The sequence below is a fragment of the Ranitomeya imitator genome, chromosome 1, assembly GCF_032444005.1.
Source record: "Ranitomeya imitator isolate aRanImi1 chromosome 1, aRanImi1.pri, whole genome shotgun sequence".
NCBI classification, from domain to species: Eukaryota; Metazoa; Chordata; class Amphibia; order Anura; family Dendrobatidae; genus Ranitomeya; species Ranitomeya imitator.
In genome coordinates this window covers 808,955,597-808,980,071 of record NC_091282.1, presented here as the reverse complement: position 1 = coordinate 808,980,071, position 24,475 = coordinate 808,955,597, and the positions used below count along the sequence as shown (strand labels likewise).

At 47.9% G+C, this 24,475-nt stretch overlaps 1 protein-coding gene across 8 annotated transcripts in view; it reads left to right on the top strand.

Moving 5' to 3' along the window:
* Positions 1-24,475, top strand: part of LOC138649071 (F-BAR domain only protein 1-like) — a 227,733-nt gene that overhangs the window by 158,132 nt on the left and 45,126 nt on the right. For all 8 annotated transcript variants that reach the window (XM_069739216.1, XM_069739178.1, XM_069739206.1 and 5 more), the window contains 3 exons: positions 7,532-7,623; positions 8,467-8,802; positions 13,140-13,234. In XM_069739216.1, coding sequence (XP_069595317.1) covers positions 7,532-7,623; positions 8,467-8,802; positions 13,140-13,234 — 523 coding nt within the window. The remainder of the gene's footprint in view (positions 1-7,531; positions 7,624-8,466; positions 8,803-13,139; positions 13,235-24,475) is intronic.

Below are 24,475 nucleotides of genomic sequence, written 5' to 3'. Positions count from 1 at the left end.
TCATATATATACCGTATTTTTCGCTTTATAAGACGCACCCCCAAATTTGGTGAAGAAAAAGAGAAGAAAAAAATGTTTTCTCCTTCGCCTCATTGGGGGACACAGGACAGTGGGTGTATGCTTCTGCCGCCAGGAGGCTGACACTAAGTAAACTTGAAAAAAAGTTAGCTCCTCCTCCATCGTATACACCCTGACACTTGGCTACCAGAGACCCCAGTTTATGCTTAGTGTCTCAAGGAGGCACATCTCATGGGTCCTGGATCTTTGGACCCGATTTTCAACATCTTTGGATTGAAGGGGCGACGGACCTTTTTGAGGGTCCGATCTCCCCAAATCATCAACGGGCAAGTACGTGCGATGTTTCTCCACGTATCCTTTCCCGCTACGTGGGATTCTTCACCGGACTTGGCCCTGACCACCCTGAGGTAGCTAGACTCCAGGCTGTACAGATGCCCGTAGATGTCCGTGTGTTCCCCCCTGATTTCTACACCCCTGCGGGTGCTAGCTGGGGTGGTGGACGGTCCCTCTCCTTATCCTGGGGATAATGGAGATAGGGTTCCTGCACCGTCATTTGTTCTACCCCTCGCTGAGTGCGGTGTGACAAGGGGGGGCTCCTGGCATTACCTGCTGCTGCGTCCTCCGGGAGTGCGGTGCCTTTTTGGCTTTGCTAAGGCCGGCGCTGTTTCCTTTTTGGTGAGCTGGGCCGGCGCTGCGGCATGTTCCGGCGCTGCAGCGTTAGGAGCGACGCTGCGGGTATGATCGGCGCCGCTGTCCCCCCAGAGGCTTTGGCCCTGCCTGGCTGCCTATGGGCGTGGAGCAGCTTCCTGGAGCCCGGGACTTCCGTCCAGCAGAACCGCGCTGTGAGGCTCCGCCCACTCCGGCACGTCACTTCCGATTCCGGCTGTTCCTCTCTCTGAGGGGGAAAAAATTGAGGCCCCGGCTTTGGGCCTGTTCCAGGCCGCAGCATCGTTTGGCGGTCCCTCCCCCCTAAGGCCTGCTGTGCATATAAGACAGCGCATTTGGGCTCCGCATCGTGCTTTCAGGATCCATCACGGTACTCGTGGGGACACAGGACTGGGGTAAGTGCTTCTCCCTCCATTTGGCTGAAGCATTCTTTTTGTCCCAGTCTCTGGCCCTGGGTATAGCTTTACGGATCGTTATGTCTAGAAGGGTTAAGACTCACACGGTTCTTTTTACCGGTTGTGTATCTTGTTGTGCCCCTTTTCCGCACGCCCAAAGTAATCGCCTCTGCGAGGCCTGTGGCTCTGAACGCGCCCAGGAGCCACCCCCTGCCAGTTCTCCTGTAGTCTCTCCGGCTCCGGTCCCTCAGGCAGATGCTGGGGCAGCTCCGCCAGAATGGGTCACGTCCTTGTCACAATCCATGGCGTCCCTTACTGAAGCGATCAAATCTCTGCAGACCCCGGCAGTCAGGGACGGTAGTCCTCCTGTCTCGGAGAGGGCCTCGGGGTCTCGGGAGCCTTCGGCCTGCAGGGGCTGCGCTCTCTCTAGACAGACGCATGGAAAGCGGATTCGCAAAGCGTCGTCCAGGTACTCAGGTGCTTCCGCATCCTGGAGTTCCATATCTCGTTCTCCTTCCCCTGCAGAAAGCGGGGAAGTTGAGACTGACTAAGAGTCAGAAGGGTCTCATTTAAGCAGGCTAAACGGGCCCATAGGGTCTTTTCCTCTCACCCTGAGTTTGAGGATCTGATTCAACCCAACCGGGAGCACCCGGACAAGCGTTTTTCAGGGCAAAGAGCTCTGAAGGCCAGGTATCCCTTTGCTTCGGAACTTTGTAGTAATTGGGCAGGAGATCCTTCTGTAGATCCTCCAGTGTCCCGTTTAGCCTCTAACACGTTGCTATCTCTCCCTAATGGCTCATCGATTAAGGATCCTACGGATCGTCTTATAGAGAGCTTGGCTCGTTCCGTCTTTGAGGCTTCAAGTTCAGCACTTTTTCCTTCCTTTGCAGCAACTTGGGTTGCCAGGGCTATGATTTCTTGGTCAGAGTCGTTATCTAAGGCTCTCCAAGAAGGTAATTTGTCAGCAGAATTGGCAGAAATGTCATCTCAGGTAGCAATGGCTGGTAGCTATCTGATTAACGCATCCCTAGATGCGGCAGATTGTGCTTCTTCGGCTGCGTCTAATGCTATTGCCATCAGAAGGGCCCTTTGGTTAAGGTCCTGGCGGGCTGATTCTACCTCTAAAAAATCGCTTACATCCCTACCGTATCAGAGTGGTCGTTTGTTCGGAGAGAAGCTGGATCAGCTTATTTGACTCCACAGGAGGGAAGAGTAAGTTTCTTCCTCAGCAGAGGTCTAGACAGCCTTTTCGTCGCCAATTTCAGGCCCGTTTTAGAACCTTTCGCAATGTTAGATGGGCCCCAGCATCAGGCTCTCCTGCGCAGGGTCGACCCAATCAGGACCGAGACGGTCGGATCCCTTATACGGCCAGCCAGGGGGGAAGAATGCATCCCCAGTCTACTAGATCCAGAGGATCTAGGACTAAAAGATTTTCGGCTAAGTGACTGGAGGCCTCCTCTGGGTGTCTCCAACAGAGTAGGCGGACGTCTACTTTTATTTCGCCAGGTCTGGCTTCAGGTAATCCACGACCGGTGGGTTGGAGAGCTCGTATCATCAGGGTACAAAATAGAGCTGGTTCAGCTGCCTCCTCCCCGGTTCTTTCCATCCCGTCTTCCTAGGTCCAAGTCTCTTCGTCAAAGCCTGTTCAATTCCGTAGAGTCCCTTCGTATCAGCGGTGTCATTTCTCCTGTTCCAAGGGAGGAAAGGTTTCAGGGCTTTTATTCCAATCTTTTTGTAGTGCCCAAAAAGGACGGAGCAGTGAGGCCTATCCTAGATCTCAAACTCTTAAACAGGTTTGTCCGCGTCGTCACTTTCGGATGGAGTCTCTCCGGTCAGTCATCGCCTCTCTGGAAAAGGGAGAGTTTTTGGCCTCAGTAGACATTCAGGATGCTTATCTACATATTCCCATCTTTCCACCTCATCAAAGATTTCTCCGGTTTGCCGTAAACAATCTACACTTTCAATTCGCGGCATTACCCTTCGGGCTGGCCTCCACTCCCAGGGTGTTCACAAAAGTCATGTCTACTGTGGTTTCCATTCTGCACTCCCGAGGTATAGTTGTCTTGCCATACCTAGACGACCTGCTGATCAAGAGACCGACTTTTCAATCTTGCAGGGAAAATGTCGGCTTCACTCTGGACACCCTTTCTCGTCTAGGTTGGCTGGTAAATTTAAGGAAGTCATCCCTACAGCCGTCCCGGAAGATCTCTTTTTTAGGCATGATCTTCGACACCTCTCAAGCCCTATCAATCCTTCCCCAGGACAAGGTCCTAGCCCTTCGGCGGGAAGTGAGGAATCTTCAACAACCGGGCCCTCATACGATTCGGTCTGGCATGAAGGTGTTAGGAAAGATGGTTGCGACTATAGAGGCGGTTCTGTTTGCGCAGCTTCATCTTCGACCCCTCCAACAAGCAATCCTGTCAGTGTGGAACAGAAATCCTCTCTCCCTCAACCGCAGATTTCGGTTGTCTCTCCAGGCCAGGCTGGCCCTCTCTTGGTGGCTAAACAGCTCATCTCTACTCAGGGGGAAGCCCTTCCCCCCAACCAATTGGCTAGTGGTTTCCACAGATGCCAGTCTCCTGGGTTGGGGAGCGGTGTTTTTTTCATCACACAGCTCAGGGACGCTGGTCTCCTCAGGAATCAAATCTCCCCATCAATATCTTAGAGATTCGAGCAGTTCGACTAGCCTTGTTACATTTCCACCATCTTCTGGCAGGTCGCCCTGTCCGAATTCAATCGGACAACGCCACAGCGGTAGCCTACATAAATCACCAGGGGGGCACCCGCAGCAAGGCAGCCATGCGGGAGGTAAAACAAATTTTACTCTGGGCGGAGAGGAATCACTCTGTGCTGCCTCCTCTGCATTTTTCCATTCCAAACATTTTAGCCTTCCTTCAAGCAGGCCTGGATTCTGGGCTTGCTCCAAGTACTCTTAAAAGGCAGATTTCGGCTTTATCAGTCCTTTTTCAGCGCAAGATTGCTACTAATCGTCAGGTCAGGACTTTTTTCCAGGGAGTCGCTCATAAGGTCCCTCCTTATAGGACTCCTTTGGAAGCTTGGGACCTTAATCTGGTCTTAAGGGCTTTACAGAACGCTCCTTTTGAGCCTCTTCAAGATATTTCTTTGATGTTTCTTTCTTGGAAAATCGTATTTTTAGTGGCCATAACGTCCATAAGACGGGTATCAGAGCTGGCAGCCCTTTCTTGTCGTTCCCCTTTTTTGCAGTTTCATCAGGACAAGGTAGTTCTCAGACCATCACCGTCCTTTTTGCCGAAGGTTGTTTCATCATTCCACATCAATGAAGATATTGTCCTGCCCTCTTTTTGTCCGGCACCTACGCACCGTGTAGAAAAAGCTCTCCATACGTTGGATCTGGTAAGGGCTCTGAGGAGGTACGTTTCCCGAACGGCTCCTTTTCGCCAGACAGATGCTCTGTTTGTCCTTCCGCAGGGTCGCAGGAAGGGATGCGCTGCTTTAAAATCTACCCTGGCCAGGTGGATAAGGGCGACCATTCAGGAGGCTTATCGCACCATGGGCATGACGGTTCCGGCCGGAATCGAGGCTCATTCAACTAGAGCAGTGGGGGCTTCCTGGGCCGTTCGGCACCAGGCCTCAGCAGAACAGGTTTGCAAGGCTGCGACCTGGTCTAGTCTGCATATGTTTGTCAAACATTATAATGTCCACTCCCAGACCTCTGCAGATGCAAGTCTGGGGTGAAGGATTCTTCAAGCGGCAGTGGCGCATTTATAGACAACCATCATCTGGATGTCTTTTACTGGTGAGTTATTTTTCCCACCCAGGGACTGCTTTAGGACATCCCACTGTCCTGTGTCCCCCAATGAGGCGAAGGAGAAATAGGGATTTTTGTGTTACCGTAAAATCTTTTTCTCCGAGACGCTCATTGGGGGACACAGCTCCCTCCCTGGTAGCCTTATGGCTGCTTTGGTTATATCTGATTACATTAGTCAGTAGGATCTTTTCTAGACATAAGTTTTCTGTATTTATGCTGTTATATTATTTTTTGTGTTTTGTTCTCCTACTGCTTTTTGCACCAAACTGGAGTCTCTGGTAGCCAGTGTCAGGGTGTATACGATGGAGGAGGAGCTAACTTTTTTTCAAGTTTACTTAGTGTCAGCCTCCTGGCGGCAGAAGCATACACCCACTGTCCTGTGTCCCCCAATGAGCGTCTCGGAGAAAAGGATTTTACGGTGAGTAACACAAAAATCCCTATTTTATGTTAATTGGGGGGGTCTGTCTTATAATGCCAGCGTCCGTCTTACAAATCATATGTCCCTCATCCTGGTATCTATATAACCTCCATCCTTGTGCTGGCACATGCCCCCCTGTGCTGCTGTCAGGCACATTCCCCCCTGGTCACTATATACTGCTGGCTGACACATGCCCCCCTGGGTCACTATATGCCCCCCCGTGCTGCTGGCAGGCACATGCCCCCCCTGGGTCACTATATGCCCCCCTGTGCTGCTGGCAGGCACATGCCCCCAACCCCTCTACCACCACCCCACCCCCCCCGGTCACTATATGCCCCCTGTGCTGCTGGCAGGCACATGCCCCCCCTGGGTCACTATATGCCCCATGTGCTGCTGGCAGGCACATGCCCCCCCTGGGTCACTATATGCCCCCTGTGCTGCTGGCAGGCACATGCCCCCAACCCCTCTACCCCCCCCCCCGGTCACTATATGCCCCCCTGTGCTGGCAGGAACATGTGACCGAGGGGACAATATGCCCACCTGGGTCACTATATGCCCCCCTGTGCTGGCAGACACATGCCCCCCCCCAGTCACAATATGTCCCCCTGTGCTGGCAGACACATGCCACCCCTGTGCTGCTGCCAGGCACATTCCCCCCTGGTCACTATATGCCCCCCCACCCTTCCCGGGTCACTATATGCCCATCCCCCTTCCCCCCGCCCCCCCCCCCCCCCCCGGGTCACTATATGCCCCCCCCCCGTGGGTCACTATTTGCCCCCCTGTGCTGGCAGGTACATGCCCCCCTGGTCACAACATGTCCCCTTGTGCTGCTGGCAGGCTCATGCCTCCCTGGGTCACTATATGCCCCCCTGTGCTGCTGGCAGACACATGCCCACCTGGGTCACTATATGCCCCCCTTTGCTGGCAGGCACATGTGACCGAGGGGACAACATGCCCACCTGGGTCACTATATGCCCCCCTGTGCTGTCAGACACATGCCCCCCCGGCCACAATATGTCCCCCTGCCCTGGCAGACACATGCCCCCCCTGTGCTGCTGGCAGGCAAATCACCATCCCCAACCCCCCCCCCCCCCATTCAACCCCCCCCCCCCCCCCCCCCCCCCCGTGCTGCTGAAAGGCACATGGCGACCCCCCCCCTCGTGCTGCTGGCAGGCACATGACGCCCCATCCCCCCCTCTTCTGGTGGCAGGCACATGATAAAAATAACAAACACAGATTCGGATTATAAGACGCACCCCCCACTTTCCCCCAAGTCCTGTTTTTTCCCCACACTCTCTCTCTCTCTTACTATTTTGGTCGAGTTGTCCGGTATTATTTCTTCCACATATCCCAATATGCATGCCAATGGGTTTTTAGGGACAGTGCACCCATACACCAGTTCAATACCACTATCCGGAAGGATGACAACCTAGGACACTGCCACAGCATATGTAGCATACCTGCCTGAGATTGCGAGCACCTTGAGCAATCAGAATTAGGCCTCAGTCCAGCCTTGAATAATCTTTCAGGGGTTCTATAAGCCCTATGGATTACAAATAACTTTGATAACCTCCCGGGTTCACTCATAGAAATCTTAGGCACGTACTCTAATATTGATTCCCATCTATCATCATCAATCTCTCCCAGCTCAGCTTCCCATTTCCCTCTAGCAAATAGAAGATGCCCGTATACCTCAGAAATCGCCCCCTTTCGTACCACGATTTTTAAGGATAAATTCCAGCATAAGATCTACTTGCATCACTATAGGCCTCCTTCTACTTTGTGTCTGGTGTGCGTGACGAATCCGGTTATATTGGTACAGCTCTGAACCCGGTAACTGAAATTTTTCCAGTAATTCCCCAAACGGTTTAAGACTACCCTGGCTTACTAGCTGGCCTATCAGTCTAATACCTGCCTCCTTCCAGACCCGAAAACCCTTCATTTGCCTAAATTCCTGCAAATATACATTGCCCCATATGGGATAAGACCTAGTAAACCCATTCATCCCCCTGATATGCTTCACTTTTTCCCAAGCCTGGTGGATTAGATTAATAGTACAGTACCGAGAACCCGCCTTCATAAAATGTCCTCCCTCCAAACTTTCACTCAGTGACCCCGTTTTTAGTAAGTACCTTAAGCTATTAGAAATATTCCCCCCCCCCCCCCCCGTCTAAGTGCTTTTATTTTTTAATGTGTTTTAGCGTATACTTTGCCTTCTTAATTTTTGCATTCTGTTTATTACAGCAGTGATTCCAATTCTGTTTGCGGGTCTCATCCTGGCCATTGCTCATTTGGAGCTTTCCAGGAAACCGGTTTTGAACCCGATGATTTTCCAGGTATTTTTTTGTATGTAAGCATGAATAGGTATGTAAGCATGACTAGGTATGTAAGCATGACTAGGTATGTAAGCATGACTAGGTATGTAAGCATGACTAGGTATGTAAGCATGACTAGGTATGTAAGCATGACTAGGTATGTAAGCATGACTAGGTATGTAAGCATGACTAGGTATGTAAGCATGACTAGGTATGTAAGCATGACTAGGTATGTAAGCATGACTAGGTATGTAAGAATGACTAGGTATGTAAGCATGACTAGGTATGTAAGCATGACTAGGTATGTAAGCATGACTAGGTATGTAAGCATGACTAGGTATGTAAGCATGACTAGGTATGTAAGCATGACTAGGTATGTAAGCATGACTAGGTATGTAAGCATGACTAGGAATGTAAGCCTGATTGACTAGGTATGTAATCCTGACTGACTAGGTAGGTAATCTTGACTGACTAGGTAGGTAAGCCTGACTGACTAGGTAGGTAAGCCTTACTGACTAGGTAGGTAAGCCTGACTGACTAGGTAGGTAAGCCTGACTGACTAGGTAGGTAAGCCTGACTGACTATGTAGGTAAGCCTGACTGACTATGTAGGTAAGCCTGGCTATGTAGGTAAGCCTGACTGATTAGGTAGGTAAGCCTGACTGACTAGGTAGGCAAGCCTGACTGACTAAGTAGGTAAGCACGACTAGTATGTACAGCCTACTTTTGTAACCGACTGTCTGTAAGACATCAATATGAAGTAGTATGTGATCTGAAGGCTGCTGTAATTATTACGGTTGCCATTGTAAATTTGGTTTTATAATACACGTGCCCACATGAATGCCTTATTGTTTTCTGAATTTAGTTTGCAGAACTTACAATCTTGCCTCCAGTCCATCTCCATTCTCTTCATCTTCCCCCGAAAATGTGGAAGACTCTGGTTTGGATTCACCATTCCATCCGTTTTCTGGCCCTTCGCCGGATTCTAGGCCATGGACTCCTCGAGATGACTGTTCCACTGGGGACTCTGTTTTAGTAACCCCCTCCTTTGCTGACTCTCCGTCGGATCTGACCACATCACATTCTGCAGGGCAGCAGCTCTCTGAAAAAAGGGATACCTGGGAACACAAAGTAACAGCTCCTAGCCCTCCCCTGCCCGGCTGCACAACAGGGGCTACAGAGCTGTTCTCTCCCAACCATGGTTTGTAATGACACTACTACTGTATGTTTTACAGAACAGTACTATAATTGCTTCTAAACTATAGAGTTGGGTTGTGGCGTTCTTGTTCTTTTAACTGGTAGCAGGAAAGTGTTAAACATATTTTCTTATTTTCTTTCAAATAAGGCTACTTTCACACTAGCGTCGTACGACGCACATCGCAATGCGTCGTTTTGGTGGAAAAACGCATCCTGCAAAGTTGGCTGCAGGATGCGTTTTTTCCCCCATAGACTAACATTAGCGACACATTGCCACGTTGTGGCGGACCGTCGGAACAAAAAAACAAACTTTTTTGTGCGTCGTGTCCGCCATTTCCGACCGCGCATGCGCGGCCGGAGCTCCGCCCCCTCCTCCCCGCAACTGACAATGGGGCAGCGGATGCGTTATAATAATACATCCGCTGCCCCCGTTGTGCTGCGTTGTCACAGGATGCGTCGGTACACACTGCGACGGGCTGACGCTAGTGTGAAAGTAGCCTAAAGGTAGTCTGGTAATTTTATGTCCAGTCTGAAGTTTAGCAGCTTTTTTAATTTTTAAATTTAACAAACACACAGACTGCACAATGAAATATAAAGGTGCTTTCGCACACAGTTTTTTTTTTTTTTCCCTCCACTTCAAAAGCCATAACTTTTTAATTTCTCCGTCTACATAGCCATATGAGGGCTTATTTGTCTGGTGCAGGCGCAGTGAGCTCTGGCCGTCTGACGTCACAGCCAGGCTTGCAGACTGCGCCTGTGCGGCCGCCCTGCCTATGAATCCCAGCCCCGCACTGTGCATAATGCATAACACACTGCGGGGCTGGGATTCCCAAGGTGGGTGGCCGCACAGGCGCAGTCTGCAAGCCTGGCTGTGACGTCAGACGGCCAGAGCTCACTGCGCCTGCACCAGACAGTACTACACAGCGCAGGCGCCGGATTTCATGCAAAAACAGCGCGGAGGGGGTGGCGCCCCTGAAGATTTGAGTCACGGCAGTGTGGCGTTTCAAGCAGGGGGGTGAGGACCTGCCTCCCTGGATAAAGACAGGTATTTTGGAGAAGTTATAAAATGCTTTATTTTGGGAATAAATGCACCAAAAACTAAAAGAGCCACCTTGTTAGAATGCAGCATTACTGCTGCACAAGGTGGCTCTTTTAGTTTATAACGGCTGGAGGGGGTGACAGTGGCCCTTTAACAGCTGTTAGTGCCAAAAGATCTCTTTCTTTTCCTTTTGAGATTGAATTCGCAGTAATGGAAAGTAGACCTATTTGGGGGGAGGGTGTGACAGTGAGAAAATTGAATTCTATAGCCCACAAACCAATGAGCATTCCCACCATATACAGTATGTAACGTGGACCCCGCTGCACCGCCATCAAAAGTCCGACACAGAGGAGAAGATCCTATGTAGCATAGTGGAGCAGTAGTACAATCTAGATAAAATCTTATACTTTTTTCCCAAGCACCTCAAGTAATAGATTTTGTGGGAGAGTATGAATGCTTTTTGCCAATCCTTCCTCCAAAATTTGACTACCCAATTTCTTTTTCCAAGCCCCAGTAAAGGTTAGAGGGTCATTGCAGGTGTCCCTTTGTGTTACTTTGAATTGTGACAAAGTCACTGGCAAAGTACTGGAGGGAAGATGTGTTACTGCAGTTGCTAGCTTCAGTGCTATAAACTTAGGAAAACGCTCCAGCACACGAAGTGCTGAGAGGGGTTAATCAGCTAGGTTGAATGAACAGCTGTAGAGTGGGTGGAGTCAGAGGGTAAATACACAGCCTTCTGGCTCATCTGGTGTGTCTGGAGATTCAAGCTCCAGAGCTGTATTTTCATGATGAGGAAAGCTGACATTTTTTTGTTTGTTCCTGAGCTGACGGATCCCTGCAGCAACACGGACTGTTACATACATTATGTTTTTATTTTTCTGTTAGGCCAGAAAGGCCGTGTTTCTTTTGCGAACATTGCACTGGTTTATGCAGTACCTTTTAATAAACCAGCGGAAGATTTAAAAGACAGCGGGCCTGTGTCAAGGACCTACTTGATTAAGGTTTCAAAAGGAGTGAATTCATCCTTTATACTAGTCAGACATACAGGTGCATCTCACAAAATTTGGATGATATTCTAAAGTTAATTTCAGTTCTTCATTACAAAAAAGTTAAACTCCTATATTATAGAGAGTCATGATAAACAGAATGATCTTTTTCAAGTGTTTATTTCTGTTAATGTTGATGATTATGGCTTACAGCCAATAAAAAACAAAAAGTCAGTATCCCCGTAAATTAGAATACTTTATAACACCAGCTACCAGCTTGAAAAAATTATTTTAAAATCCAAAATGTTAGCCTACTGAAATGTATATTCAGTAAATGCACTCAATACTTGGTCAGGGCTACTTTTCATTCAATTACTGCATCTGGCACTGCTGTGTTATGGAAGCCCAGGTTTTCACAATCAGTGATGCTTTGGGCAGCCATGTAATCTGCTGGTATAGGTACATGGTGTTTTATCAAGATCAAAGCCAACACAGCCATCTACCAGGAAATTTTAGAGCACTTAATGCTTCCCTCTGCAGAAAAGCTTACTGAAGATGGAAATTTAATTCTCCAGCAGGACTTGGCACCTGTCCACACTGTCAAAAGTACCAATACCTGGTTTAAAAACAACAGTATCACTGTGCTTGATTGGCCAGCAAACTTACCTGACCTTAACCCCATAGATTCTCTATGGGGTACTGTAAAGAGGAAGAAGAGAGAAACCATACCCAACAATACAGAGGAGCTGATGGTTGCTATCAAAGCAACCTGGGCTTCCATAACACCCCAGCAGTGCAACAGACTTATCGCCTCCATGCCACGCCGCATTGATGTAGTAATTGATGCCAAAGGTGCCCCGACCAAGTATTGAGTGTATTTACTGAATATACATTTCAGTAGACCAACATTTTTTTATTTAAAAATACTTTTTTTTCAAGCTGGTGTTATAATGTATTCTAATTTTACTGAGACAATAACTTCTGAGTTTTTTCATTGGCAGTGAGCCATAATCATCAACATTAACAGAAATAAACACTTGAAATAGATCACTCTGTAATGACTATATAGTTTGAGATGCAGTTTTTGTATTGAAGAACTGAAATAAATTAACTTTTTGATGATATTCTAATTTTGTGAGATGCTCTTGTATGTGAGAGTTTATAAATGGCCTGAGCTGGAAATATGCCAGCCAGCATAGACGCCTACCTGGACAAGAGCCACCGAGTTCTGTAAAGGAAGGATAAGAGCCTGATCCCATGAGAAAGTGTCTCAATCTAACCCCAGCTGATCTGTCCCAGAATAGAAATTAGTCCACACCTGAAGCAGGGGCAAAATCTGGGTTGTCAAACAAGGGCATTAATGGACCCAACTTGTGTGATTCTAGATGATGATGTTTGCAAAAAGTGATGAGTGAGTATTGGCAGTTGTTTAGTTTGTACATACATTTTTTTCAATCCAAGGTAGAGATGTGAATGTCTAGGGAGAGAAGTCCCCTTCCACTTTCACCCACTAACTGAATCAGTCCACTACTCTCATAAGAAGTGCAGACTGATGCTAATTTTTTTTTCTTTTTTAGATCAGGCAGGCTAGTACCTTTTCGTTCTATATTAAAAGTATCCTAGGCCTCAACGTTCTCCATACAAACTTTCCATTAGCCAGTGGCGTAACTAGTCTAGTGCCCCCAACACACATCCTGGTGAAGTATTGCTGGCCTCCCCCGATGGGCCCTGCAGCCTCAGTAGAAACGACCCGCCAATATCCTTGTTGTGACGGGAGAAAAAGGTGTGAGGAACGTAGACAGGAATGGTCTAGAATATATAAAGAAGTTCTGGCAAAATGTTAATTTTGATCGCATTAATACGACCAAACCAGATCTATGTTTTTATTGATATCATTTTGAGCTAGATGCAATGTTTTGATCGCCTCTTATTACAAAAAGAAAACATAATTCTGACAGTCTCCTATGAGAGCCAGCTAAACTCTGGCTTTCACTGGAGAATCTTTATGACAAGCACAGAGGTCTTCAGCGCGCTTCGGGCTGTCATGGCAACCCATCGACAGCGCTCCATCCACGGCTGTTAAAGGCACATGATGGCTGATTTAAACCGGCCATCATCTACCAGGAAAGATACGGGCACGTCAGGGATACGACATATCATGTGAATGTACATATTATGTCATAAATGGGTTAAAATGAATAGGAAATATACAAGAATTTCTACTTAATGTATTTTTAATTTTGGCTTAAAAAAAAAAAAAAGTTTTTTCCCCAAAAAATTTTTTCTCTGCTTAACTTTCATATTTTGTGTTTGCAGATTCCTGGGGCATTTCTTCAGGACTCCATAATAGCGTGTGTTTACGTAGTGAATCTTCTTATGCAATTTCCCGTATACTAAGAAGCAATAATTTTGTAAGTATTTAATGGGTACAATTTGTCCAAAAGTAGCATCACCTCATTTGCTTTTAACTAAATTAATTCAGAACTATAAACATTACTAACCCAAAACTTGAAAATTGCTTTTAAATGGAACCTGTCTCCCCCAAAATCGAAGGGGAGCTAAGCCCACCGGCATCAGGGGCTTATCTACAGCATTACAGAATGCTGTAGATAAGCCCCTGATGTATCCTGAAAGATGAGAAAAAGAGGTTAGACCATACTTACCCAGGGGCGGTCCCGGTCTGGTTCTGGTCCGATGGGCGTCGCGGTCCGGTCCGGGGCCTTCCATCTTCATAAGATGACGTTCTCTTTTTGACTTCACGCTGCGGCTCCAGCGCAGGCATACTTTGTCTGCCCTGTTGAGGGCAGAGCAAAGTACTGCAGTGCGCAGGCGCCAGGAAAGGTCAGAGAGGCCCAGCGCCTGCGCACTCTAGTACTTTGCCCGGACCGGGACCACCCCTGGTTGAGTATAATATAACCTCTTTTTCTAATCTTTCAGGATACATCGGGGGCTTATCTACAGCATTCCAGAATGCTGTAGATAAGCCCCTGATGCTGGTGGGCTTAGCTCATATACGATTTTGGGGGTGACAGGTTCCCTTTAAATTTATTGCTGAGTTAGGTAGTAAAAGATGAGCTCAAGCAGGGGTAAGAATATGAGGAAGCCACACACAGGATGGCGATACTTTTCCTCATCCATTACTTCTTGCCCCAATTTACAGGTTCCCCTTAAATGTCTTTTTGCCTTTTTTGTTTATAATAGTGTCGCTTTAACCCCTTCCCGACCTTTGACGCATACGCTGCGTCATGAAAGTCGGTGCCATTCCGACCCATGACGCAGCATATGCGTCATGGAATGATCGCGTCCCTGCAGATCGGGTGAAAGGGTTAACTCCCATTTCACCCGATCTGCAGGGACAGGGGGAGTGGTAGTTTAGCCCAGGGGGGGTGGCTTCACCCCCTCGTGGCTACGATCGCTCTGATTGGCTGTTGAAAGTGAAACTGCCAATCAGAGCGATTTGTAATATTTCACCTAAAAAAATGGTGAAATATTACAATCCAGCCATGGCCGATGCTGCAATATCATCGGCCATGGCTGGACACACTAATGTGCACCCACCCCACTCCTCCGATCGCCCCCCCAGCCCCCCGATCTGTGGTCCGCTCTCCTCGGTCCTGTGCTCCGCTCCCCCGTCCTCCTGCCCGCTCCCCCCGTGCTCCAATCACACCCCCCGTGCTCTAATCAAACCCCCCCGCACTCCGATCACCCCCCCCCCGCACAGCGATCACCCCCCCCGCACAGCGATCCCCCCCCCGTGCTCCGATCCGCCTGCCCGCACAGCGTTCCCCCAGTCCGTGCTCCAATCCACCCCCCCCCCCGTGTTCCGATCCACCCCCCCCGTGCTCCGACGCCCCCCCCGTTGTCCCCCCCCACCCCATCATACTTACCGATCCAGCCGGGGTCCCGTCCGTCTTCTGCCTGGGCGCCGTCATCTTCCAAAATGGCGGGCGCATGTGCAGTGCGCCCGCCGAATCTGCCGGCCGGCAGATTCGTTCCAGAGTGAATTTTGATCACTGAGATAGATTATATCTCAGTGATCAAAATAAAAAAAAAAGTAAATGACACCCCCCCCTTTGTCACCCCCATAGGTAGGGACAATAATTTTTTTTTTTTTTTTTTTTTCCACTAAGGTTGGGGTAAGAACTAGGGTTAGGGGTAGGGGTAGGGTTAGGGTTAGGGGTAGGGGTAGGGTTTCGGTATGTGCACACGTATTCTGGTCCTCTGCGGATTTTTCCGCTGCGGATTTGATAAATCCGCAGTGCTAAACCGCTGCGGATTTATGGCGGATTTACCATGTTTTTTCTGCGCATTTCAATGCGGTTTTACAACTGCGATTTTCTATTTGAGCAGTTGTAAAACCGCTGCGGAATCCGCAGAAAGAAGCGACATGCTGCGGAATGTAAACCGCTGCGTTTCCGTGCAGTTTTTCCGCAGCATGGGCACAGCGATTTTTGTTTCCCGTAGGTTTGCATTGAACTGTAAACTCATGGGAAAATGCTGCGGATCCGCAGCGTTTTCCGCAGCGTGTGCACATACCTTTAGAATTAGGCTATGTGCACACGGTGCGGATTTGGCTGCGGATTGGCCGCTGCGGATTCGCCACTGCGGATTCGCAGCAGTGTTCCATCAGGTTTACAGTACCATGTAAACATATGGAAAACCAAATCCGCTGTGCCCTTGTTGCCGAAAATACCGCGCGGAAACGCTGCGTTGTATTTCCCGCAGCATGTCAATTCTTTGTGCGGATTCCGCAGCGTTTTACACCTGTTCCTCAATAGGAATCCGCAGGTGAAATCCGGACAAAAAACACTGGAAATCCGCGGTAAATCCGCAGGTAAAACGCAGTGCCTTTTACCCGCGGATTTTTCAAAAATGGTGCGGAAATATCTCACACGAATCCACAACGGGGGCACATAGCCTTAGGGCTAGGGTTGGGTTGGAATTAGGGTTGTGGTTAGGGTTAGGGGTGTGTTGGGGTTACGGGTGTGTTGGGGTTAGGGTTGTGATTAGGGTTATGGCTACAGTTGGGATAAGGGTTAGGGGTGTGTTGGAGTTAGAATTGAGGGGTTTCCACTGTTTAGGCACATCAGGGGTCTCCAAACGCAACATGGCGCCACCATTGATTCCAGCCAATCTTGTATTCAAAAAGTCAAATGGTGCTCCCTCACTTCCGAGCCCCGACGTGTGCCCAAACAGTGGTTCACCCCCACATATGGGGTACCAGCATACTCAGGACAAACTGCGCAACAATTACTGGGGTCCAATTTCTACTGTTACCCTTGAGAAAATAAAAAATTGCTTGCTAAAACATCATTTTTGAGGAAAGAAAAATGATTTTTTATTTTCACGGCTCTGCGTTGTAAACGTCTGTGAAGCACTTGGGGGTTCAAAGTGCTCACCACATATCTAGATAAGTTCCTTGGGGGGTCTAGTTTCCAAAATGGGGTCACTTGTGTGGGGTTTCTACTGTTTAGGCACACCAGGGGCTCTGCAAACGCAACGTGACGCCCGCAGACCATTCCATCAAAGTCTGCATTTCAAAAGTCACTACTTCCCTTCTGAGCCCCGACGTGTGCCCAAACAGTGGTTTACCCTCACACATGGGGTATCAGCTTACTCAGGAGAAACTGGACAACAACTTTTGGGGTCCAATTTCTCCTGTAACCCTTAGGAAAATCAAAAATTCTGGGCTAAAAAATTATTTTTGAGGAAAGAAAACGTATTTATTATTTTCACGGCTCTGCATTATAAACTTCTGTAAAGCACTTGGGGGTTGAAAGTGCTCACCACATATCTAGATAAGTTCCTTTCGGGGTCTAGTTTCCAAAATGGGGTCACTTGTGGGGGGTTTCTACTGTTTAGCAACATCAGGGGCTCTGCAAACGCAACGTGACGCCCGAAGAGCATTCCATCAAAGTCTGCATTTCATAACGTCACTTCTTCACTTCCGAGCCCCAACATGTGCCTAAACAGTGGTTTACCCCCACATATTGGGTATCAGCGTACTCAGGAGAAACTGGACAACAACTTTTGGGGTCAAATTTCTCCTGTTACCCTTGGGAAAATAAAAAATTGCGGGCTAAAAAATCATTTTTGAGAAAAGATTTTTTTTTTTTTTTCATGGCTCTGCGTTATAAACTTCTGTGAAGCACTTGAGGGTTAAAAGTGCTCACCACACATCTAGATTAGTTCCTTTGGGGGTCTAGTTTCCAAAATGGGGTCATTTGTGGGGGATCTCTAATGTTTAGGCACACAGGGGCTCTCCAAACGCGACATGGTGTCCGCTAATGATTGGAGCTAATTTTCCATTTAAAAAGCCAAATGGCGTGCCTTCCCTTCTGAGCCCTCCCGTGCGCCCAAACAGTGGTTTACCCCCACATATGGGGTATCAGCATACTCAGGACAAACTGGACAACAACATTTGTGGTCCAATTTCTCCTATTACCACTGGCAAAATAGGAAATTCCAGGCTAAAAAATCATTTTTGAGAAAAGAAAAATTATTTTTTATTTTCATGGCCCTGCATTATAAACTTCTGTGAAGCACTTTGGGGTTTAAAGTGCTCAGTATGCATCTAGATAAGTTCCTTGGGGGGTCTAGTTTCCAAAATGGGGTCACTTGTGGGGGAGCTCCATTGCATAGGCACACAGGGGCTCTCCAAATGCGACATGGTGTCCGCTAACAAATGGAGCTAATTCTCCATTCAAAAAGTCAAAAGGCGCGCCTTCCCTTCCGAGCCCTGCCGTGTGCCCAAACAGTGGTTTACCCCCACATATGAGGTATCGGCGTACTCGGGAGAAATTGCTCAACAAATTTTAGGATCCATTTTATCCTATTGCCCATGTGAAAATGAAAAAATTGAGGCGAAAAGAAATTTTTTGTGAAAAAAAAAGCACTTTTTCATTTTTACGGAACAATTTGTGAAGCACCTGAGGGTTTAAAGTGCTCACTAGGCATCTAGATAAGTTCCTTGGGGGGTCCAGTTTCCAAAATGGGGTCACTTGTGGGGGAGCTCCAATGTTTAAGCACACAGGGTCTCTCCAAACGCGACATGGTGTCCGCTAACGATGGAGATAATTTTTCATTCAAAAAGTCAAATGGCGCTCCTTCCCTTCCGAGCCTTACCATGTGCCCAAACAGTGGTTTACCCCCACATGTGAGGTATCGGTGTGCTCAGGAGAAATTGCCAAACAAATTTTAGGATCCATTTTATCCTGTTGTCCATGTGAAAATGAAAAAATTGAGGCTAAAAGAATTTTTTTTGTGAAAAAATAGTACTTTTTCATTTTTACGGATCAATTTGTGAAGCAGCTGGGGGTTTAAAGCGCTTACTATGCATCTAGATAAGTTCCTTGGGGCGTCTAGTTTCCAAAATGGGGTCACTTGTGGGGGAGCTCCAATTTTTAGGCACACGGGGGCTCTCCAAACTTGACATGGTGTCCGCTAAAGAGTGCAGCCAATTTTTCATTCAAAAAGTCAAATGGCGCTCCTTCCCTTCCAAGCCCTGCCGTGTGCCCAAACAGTGGTTTACCCCCACATATGAGGTATCAGCGTACTCAGGACAAATTGGACAACAACTTTCGTGGTTCAGTTTCTCCTTTTACCATTGGGAAAATACAAAAATTGTTGCTGAAAAATCATTTTTGTGACTAAAAAGTTAAATGTTCATTTTTTCCTTCCATGTTGCTTCTGCTGCTGTGAAGCACCTGAAGGGTTAATAAACTTCTTGAATGTGGTTTTGAGCACCTTGAGGGGTGCATTTTTTAGAATGGTGTCACTTTTGGGTATTTTCAGCCATATAGACCTCTCAAACTGACTTCAAATGTGAGGTGGTCCCTAAAAAAAATGGTTTTGTAAATTTCGTTGTAAAAATGAGAAATCGCTGGTCAAATTTTAACCCTTATAACTTCCTAGCAAAAAAAAATTTTGTTTCCAAAATTGTGCTGATGTAAAGTAAACATGTGGGAAATGTTATTTATTAACTATTTTGTGTCACATACCTCTCTGGTTTAACAGAATAAAAATTCAAAATGTGAAAATTGCGAAATTTTCTAAATTTTCGCCAAATTTCCGTTTTTATCACAAATAAACACAGAATTTATTGACCTAAATTTACCACTAACATGAAGCCCAATATGTCACGAAAAAACAATCTCAGAACCGCTAGGATCCATTGAAGCGTTCCTGAGTTATTACCTCATAAAGGGACACTGGTCAGAATTGCAAAAAACGGCAAGGTCTTTAAGGTCAAAATAGGCTGGGTCATGAAGGGGTTAAGTCCCCTTAGAAGTTTTGGTATTAAATATGTGGATTTATTGGCTATCCATTTTTTGATTGATTATAGTTTATGGATTGATTGTTTTGGGTTATCACGATTACTTTTTGGTTTGATTCCCTGCATTTTTTGCTGTGCATACACTGATCCACATACTGGTACTTATTTACAATATACAGTATAGACACACATTTTGTCTACAGTTATTTACTGCTGATTTTCTTTATCCATTTTTAAGGATTTAATATTATCTTTTTGCCACTACCATTATATATACATTTTCATTGTGACACATTTTGTTTTTTTGGTTCACTGTTAATTGTTAAATTAAGAGTGAATTGTTAATTGGCTGGGATCCAGTTTGTCACAATGTTACCTATTGGCTTTTTAAATTGTTTTAACTTTTTGCTTTGATTTGTGCTTGTACTATAATAAAGATAACTTTTTTTATTTGGGAATGCCAGTATTTTTGCATATGACTAACCTTTTTCCTGTATGGTATTTAAAAGGGTTTTCCCACGAACAAAACTCATTTTAATCAATAGATATTCTAATAATAAAAAGTTCCACAATTGGTGGATGTGTTTAACCCCTTCATGATGGCGCTCTTTTTTATTTTGGAGTTTCTGTTTTTCACTCCCCTTCTTCCCAGAGTCATAATTTTTTTTTTCCCTCAATATGTCCATGTGAGGCCTTGTTTTTCGCAGGACAAGTTGTACTTTTAAACTACCCTATTGGTTGTGTACTCAAAAACGGGAAAAAATTCCAACTGCGATGAAATTCCCCAAAAAATGCAATTCCACAACTCTTTTTTGGGGATTTTTTTTAGCATGTTCACCAAATGCTAAAACTGACCTGCCACTATGATTATCCGGTCACTACGAGTTCATAGACACCAAACATGTCTAGGTTCTTTTTTTTATTTAAGTGGTGAAAAGAAATAAAAAATCCAAAGTTTGTTTAAAAAAAAAAAAAGGTTATTTTCTGAGACCTGTAGCGTTTTCATTTTCTTTATCGCTTCATTGGGGGACACAGATAACCGAGGGTGTATGCTGCTGCTGCTAGGAGGCTGACACCATGCAAAAAAGGAAAAGAACAATAGCCCCTCCCCGGCAGTATACACCCACCGACAGGCATTGAGCACCTCAGTTTGTGCTTAGTGTCCGTAGGAGGCGGACCTGGATCTCCCAGATTCGCAGCTAATCATGTTTTGCTTTCGCGGGTTTGTTGTGTTTTACTAATTATTTATTTAGTTTTTCAGATTCAACTTCTAGGGAATCAGGGTGTTAATTCACTCTGCCTTCCCATGATTAGCGGCTGAGCGAGCAGTGTGGTGTCACTCACATCGCAACACTCAGGCCTGCTGGCAGGACATTTCTCCCCTGTGCCTTCATTGGTGCCTCAGGCCGGTTTCATACGTCAGTGGCTCCGGTATGTGAGGTGACAGTTTCCTCACGTACCGGAGACACTGACTCACGTAGACACATTAAAATCAATGTGTCTCTGCACATGTCAGCGTGTTATCACGGACCGTGTGTCCGTTTGGAAAACACGGAGACATGTCAGTGTTTGTGGGAACGCACGGATCACATGGATGCTGTAAAAACACGTAAAACACGTACCGCACACGGATGCTGTCCGTGTGCCGTGCAGGAGACAGCGCTACTGTAAGCACTGTCCCCCCAGCTTGTGGTGCTGAAGCCCCATTCATTTCTTCTCTCCAGCAGCGTTCGCTGGAGAGAAGGAATGAAAAATCATTTTTTAAAAATTTTTTTTGTTTCTAAAATAAAGTTCCCGGTAATCAACCCCCTCCCACCCCCTGTGCGCCCGCCCGCTGGCATTAACATACTTACCCAGCTGCCTCGATGCTTCGATCCTCTCAGCGTCGCAGCTCTTCCTGTATGAGCGGTCACGTGGTGCCGCACATTACAGTGATGAATATGCGGCTCCACCTCCCATATGGGTGGAGCCGCATATTCATCACTGTAATAAGCGGCACCACGTGACCGCTCATACAGGAGAAGCTGCCAGCGCTGAGAGGAGAGAGAAGACATTGCGGGAGCTAGGTGAGTATTTCTATGCAAGGGGCCGGGCGGCGCACGGGCGATGGGAGGCGGGAGCTCACCAGCAAACTTTATTTTTAACAAAAAATAACAAAAACTTGATCTTTCATCTCTTCTCTCCTGCGGGGGAGAAGAGATGAATGCCGGCTTCAGCACCACGCAGGGAGGACACGCTTAGTGTAGCGCTGTCTCTCCTGCACGGTCCGTGTGGTCCTCGGGCGGCACTCAGATGCCGCACGTGTGCCACACTGATGTGCCACATGAGCACACGGACACGCGGATAATTACGGTACCGATTTTTCCGGTACCGGAATTATCTGGACGTGTAGGACAGGCCTCAGGGTGAGTTTGGTGGCCGATCCTTGCCGAATTTCCTCCTCACCCCTCTCCTCCGAGAGGGCTGAGAGGGAGACGGTAGTCACCAGCGGGGACCTTCCCCCCCCCCCCCCTTTTTTTTTTCCCTAAGAGGGTTGATGCCGTCTCCTGGAAGAGGGTTCTTCTCTCCAGCGTCCCTGCCTTACCTTGGGCCCCTGGACGACCCTCATTCAGCGCTGAAGATCAAGGTAATGAAGATATATCGGGGGAAGGGGATTGTTGTTTGTATTACACGCTGGCTCCCTTCCCTGGACCTGTCAGAGCTGCCCTGCCGTCTATTCCATGCGTTGTCAATTCAGCGCCGCGGTTCCCCTTTTTTACTTTCACTTTACCTCAGTTCGGGCAATCACCTGCGCTTTCTTGGCGCCCTGTGATTTCTTTTTTTGTAATACAGCTCACAAGCCCCCTTCTACCGCTGGACCTATCAGGGGTTTCTCTCTTCCCGGTCATTTGCTGTGCACTTAACCACTTCCCCACGAGGCCTCTATTCCTCCTCCATCTTGGATTCTGCTTCCTATCCGGACGCTACTCCACTTGGGGGGCACAGATACCGGATCAGCTGCACGCAAGGCAGCCCGATCTCTCAAACACCCAGCTCCTCGCTCACTTCGGTTCTGCATGGCAGTCCTGGGAAATATGGTTGCCTCCATGAAGGCCGTTCCCTTTGCCCAATTCCACACACGTCCCCTCCAACTGTTTCTTTTCTCCTCTTGGAACAGATCCACGACCTCACTGGACCGCCCCGTTCGTCTGCCTCGGCAGGTTCGGCAGTCACTGACCTGGTGGACCCTGTCTTCATCGCTCCTCAGAGGGAGGTCTTTCCTTCCGCCTCAGTGGCAGGTCATCACCACAGATGCCAGCCTGCTCGGTTGGGGAGCGGTCTTCCGATATCTCACAGCGCAGGGTCGCTGGACCCACCAGGAGGCTCTTCTTCCTATCAACTTACTGGAGATCAGAGCAATCTTCCCTGCCCTATTCCACTGGCAATCACTCCTGGCTGGTCGTCCCGTCCACATCCAGTCGGACAACGCCACGGCCGTTGCGTACTTAAACCACCAGGACGGGACGCGCAGCAATCAGGTAATGGCAGAGGCAGCAAGGATACTTCATTAGGCGGAACGTCACGTTCCAGTCATTTCAGCTGTCCACATTCCGGGCGTCGAAAATTGGGCAGCCGACTTCCTCAGCCTCCAGGGCCTGGCGGCGGGTGAGTGGTCTCTCCATCCCTCAGTATTCAACCAGATTTGTCTTCGTTGGGGCACCCCAGACGTCGACCTCATAGCGTCTCGGATGAACCACAAGGTTCCTCAGTTTGTCGCCAGATCCCGGGACCCTCTGGTCATCAGCCACAACGCCCTGGTATTCCCATGGTTGCAGTTTGTTTCCTTACTTGTTTCCCCCACTTCCCTTGATCCCAAGGGTAGTAAAAAAGATAAAGTTAGAGGGAATTCCAGTCATACTCATAGCTCCAGACTGGCCAAGGCGCCCCTGGTACGCGGAGCTGGTCAACATGCTCGCGGATACCCCTTGGAGACTCCTAGACCGCTCAGATCTTCTCTCACAGGGCCCACTCTTCCACCAGAGTTCTCAGTCCCTGCATTTAACGGCATGGCTGTTGAGGCCATGGTTTTGAGGGAGTCTGGTTTTTCTCATCGGGTCATACAGACCATGATCAGAGCCAGGAAGCCAGCTTCTTCTCGCATTTACCACAGGTACTGGAAGGCTTTTTTCCGGTGGTGCGAGACACACAACGTCTTTACGATCACTTTTTACCTTCCGGACTTTCTGGGTTTCCTGCAGTCGGGTCTCGACTCGGGTTTGTCCCTCAGTACCCTAAAGGGTCAAGTTTCCGCCTTTTCCATTCTTTTCCAAAGGGACTTGGCTTCCGTCTCTCATGTGAAGACTTTTCTGCAAGGAGTTGCTCATCTTGCTTCTACTTTTCGTCCTCCGCTGGAACCTTGAGACCTCAATTTGGTTCTCAGTGCCCTTCAGACCATTCCTTTTGAACCGCTTCAGGACGTCTTTTTTCCTTTCTTTCCTGGAAGGTGGCCTTCCTCATTGCCATAACTTCAATTAGAAGAGTTTCCGAGTTGGCAGCATTGTCCTGCCGCTCCCCCTTCCTGATTCTTCATCAGGACAAGGTCGTTCTACGACCAGTCCCCGAATTTCTTCCCAAGGTGGTTTCCTCTTTCCACATAAATGAGGATATCATTCTTCCTTCTTTTTGCCCTTCTCCTGTTCACCCCTTGGAGAAGTCTCTTCACAAGCTTGACGTTGTCAGGGCCATTTGGATCTATCTTTCTAGAACTGCCCATTTTCGCAAATCCGACTCTGTCATTGCTGAAGGTCGCCGGAAAGGCCTTCAAGCGTCCAAATCCACTATTTCTCGCTGGATTCGTTCTGCTACAATTGAATCCTACCGTGCTCGAGAGACACAGCCCCCTCCTGGGGTACGGGCCCACTCCACCAGAGCGGTTGGTGCTTCCTGGGCTGTTCGTCACCAGGCCTCCGCTTTGCAGGTTTGCAAGACTGCCACCTGGTCGTCTTTACATATGTTCACGACTTTCTACAGGGTTCATACCCAGACCTCGTCAGATGCAGCTTTTGGTAGGAAGGTACTGCAGGCGGCGGTCGCACACCGGCCGACCTGACCCCTTTTCTCGCTTCCTTTCTACCCACCCTTTTCCGGGACTGCTTTTGGACGTCCCACGGTTGTGTCCCCCAATGAAGCGATAAAGAAAGAGGGATTTTTGGTACTCACCGTAAAATCTTTCTTGGAGCCTTCATTGGGGGACACAGCACCCTCCCTGGTTATTTATTCTTGGTATCGTGTTATGGCCTTAAAGTCCTGATTGAGTTGGTACTCATGTGTTCTCAGTTATGGTTGTTTCTCCTACTGCTTTTTTCACCAACTGAGGTGCTCAGTGCCTGTCGGTGGG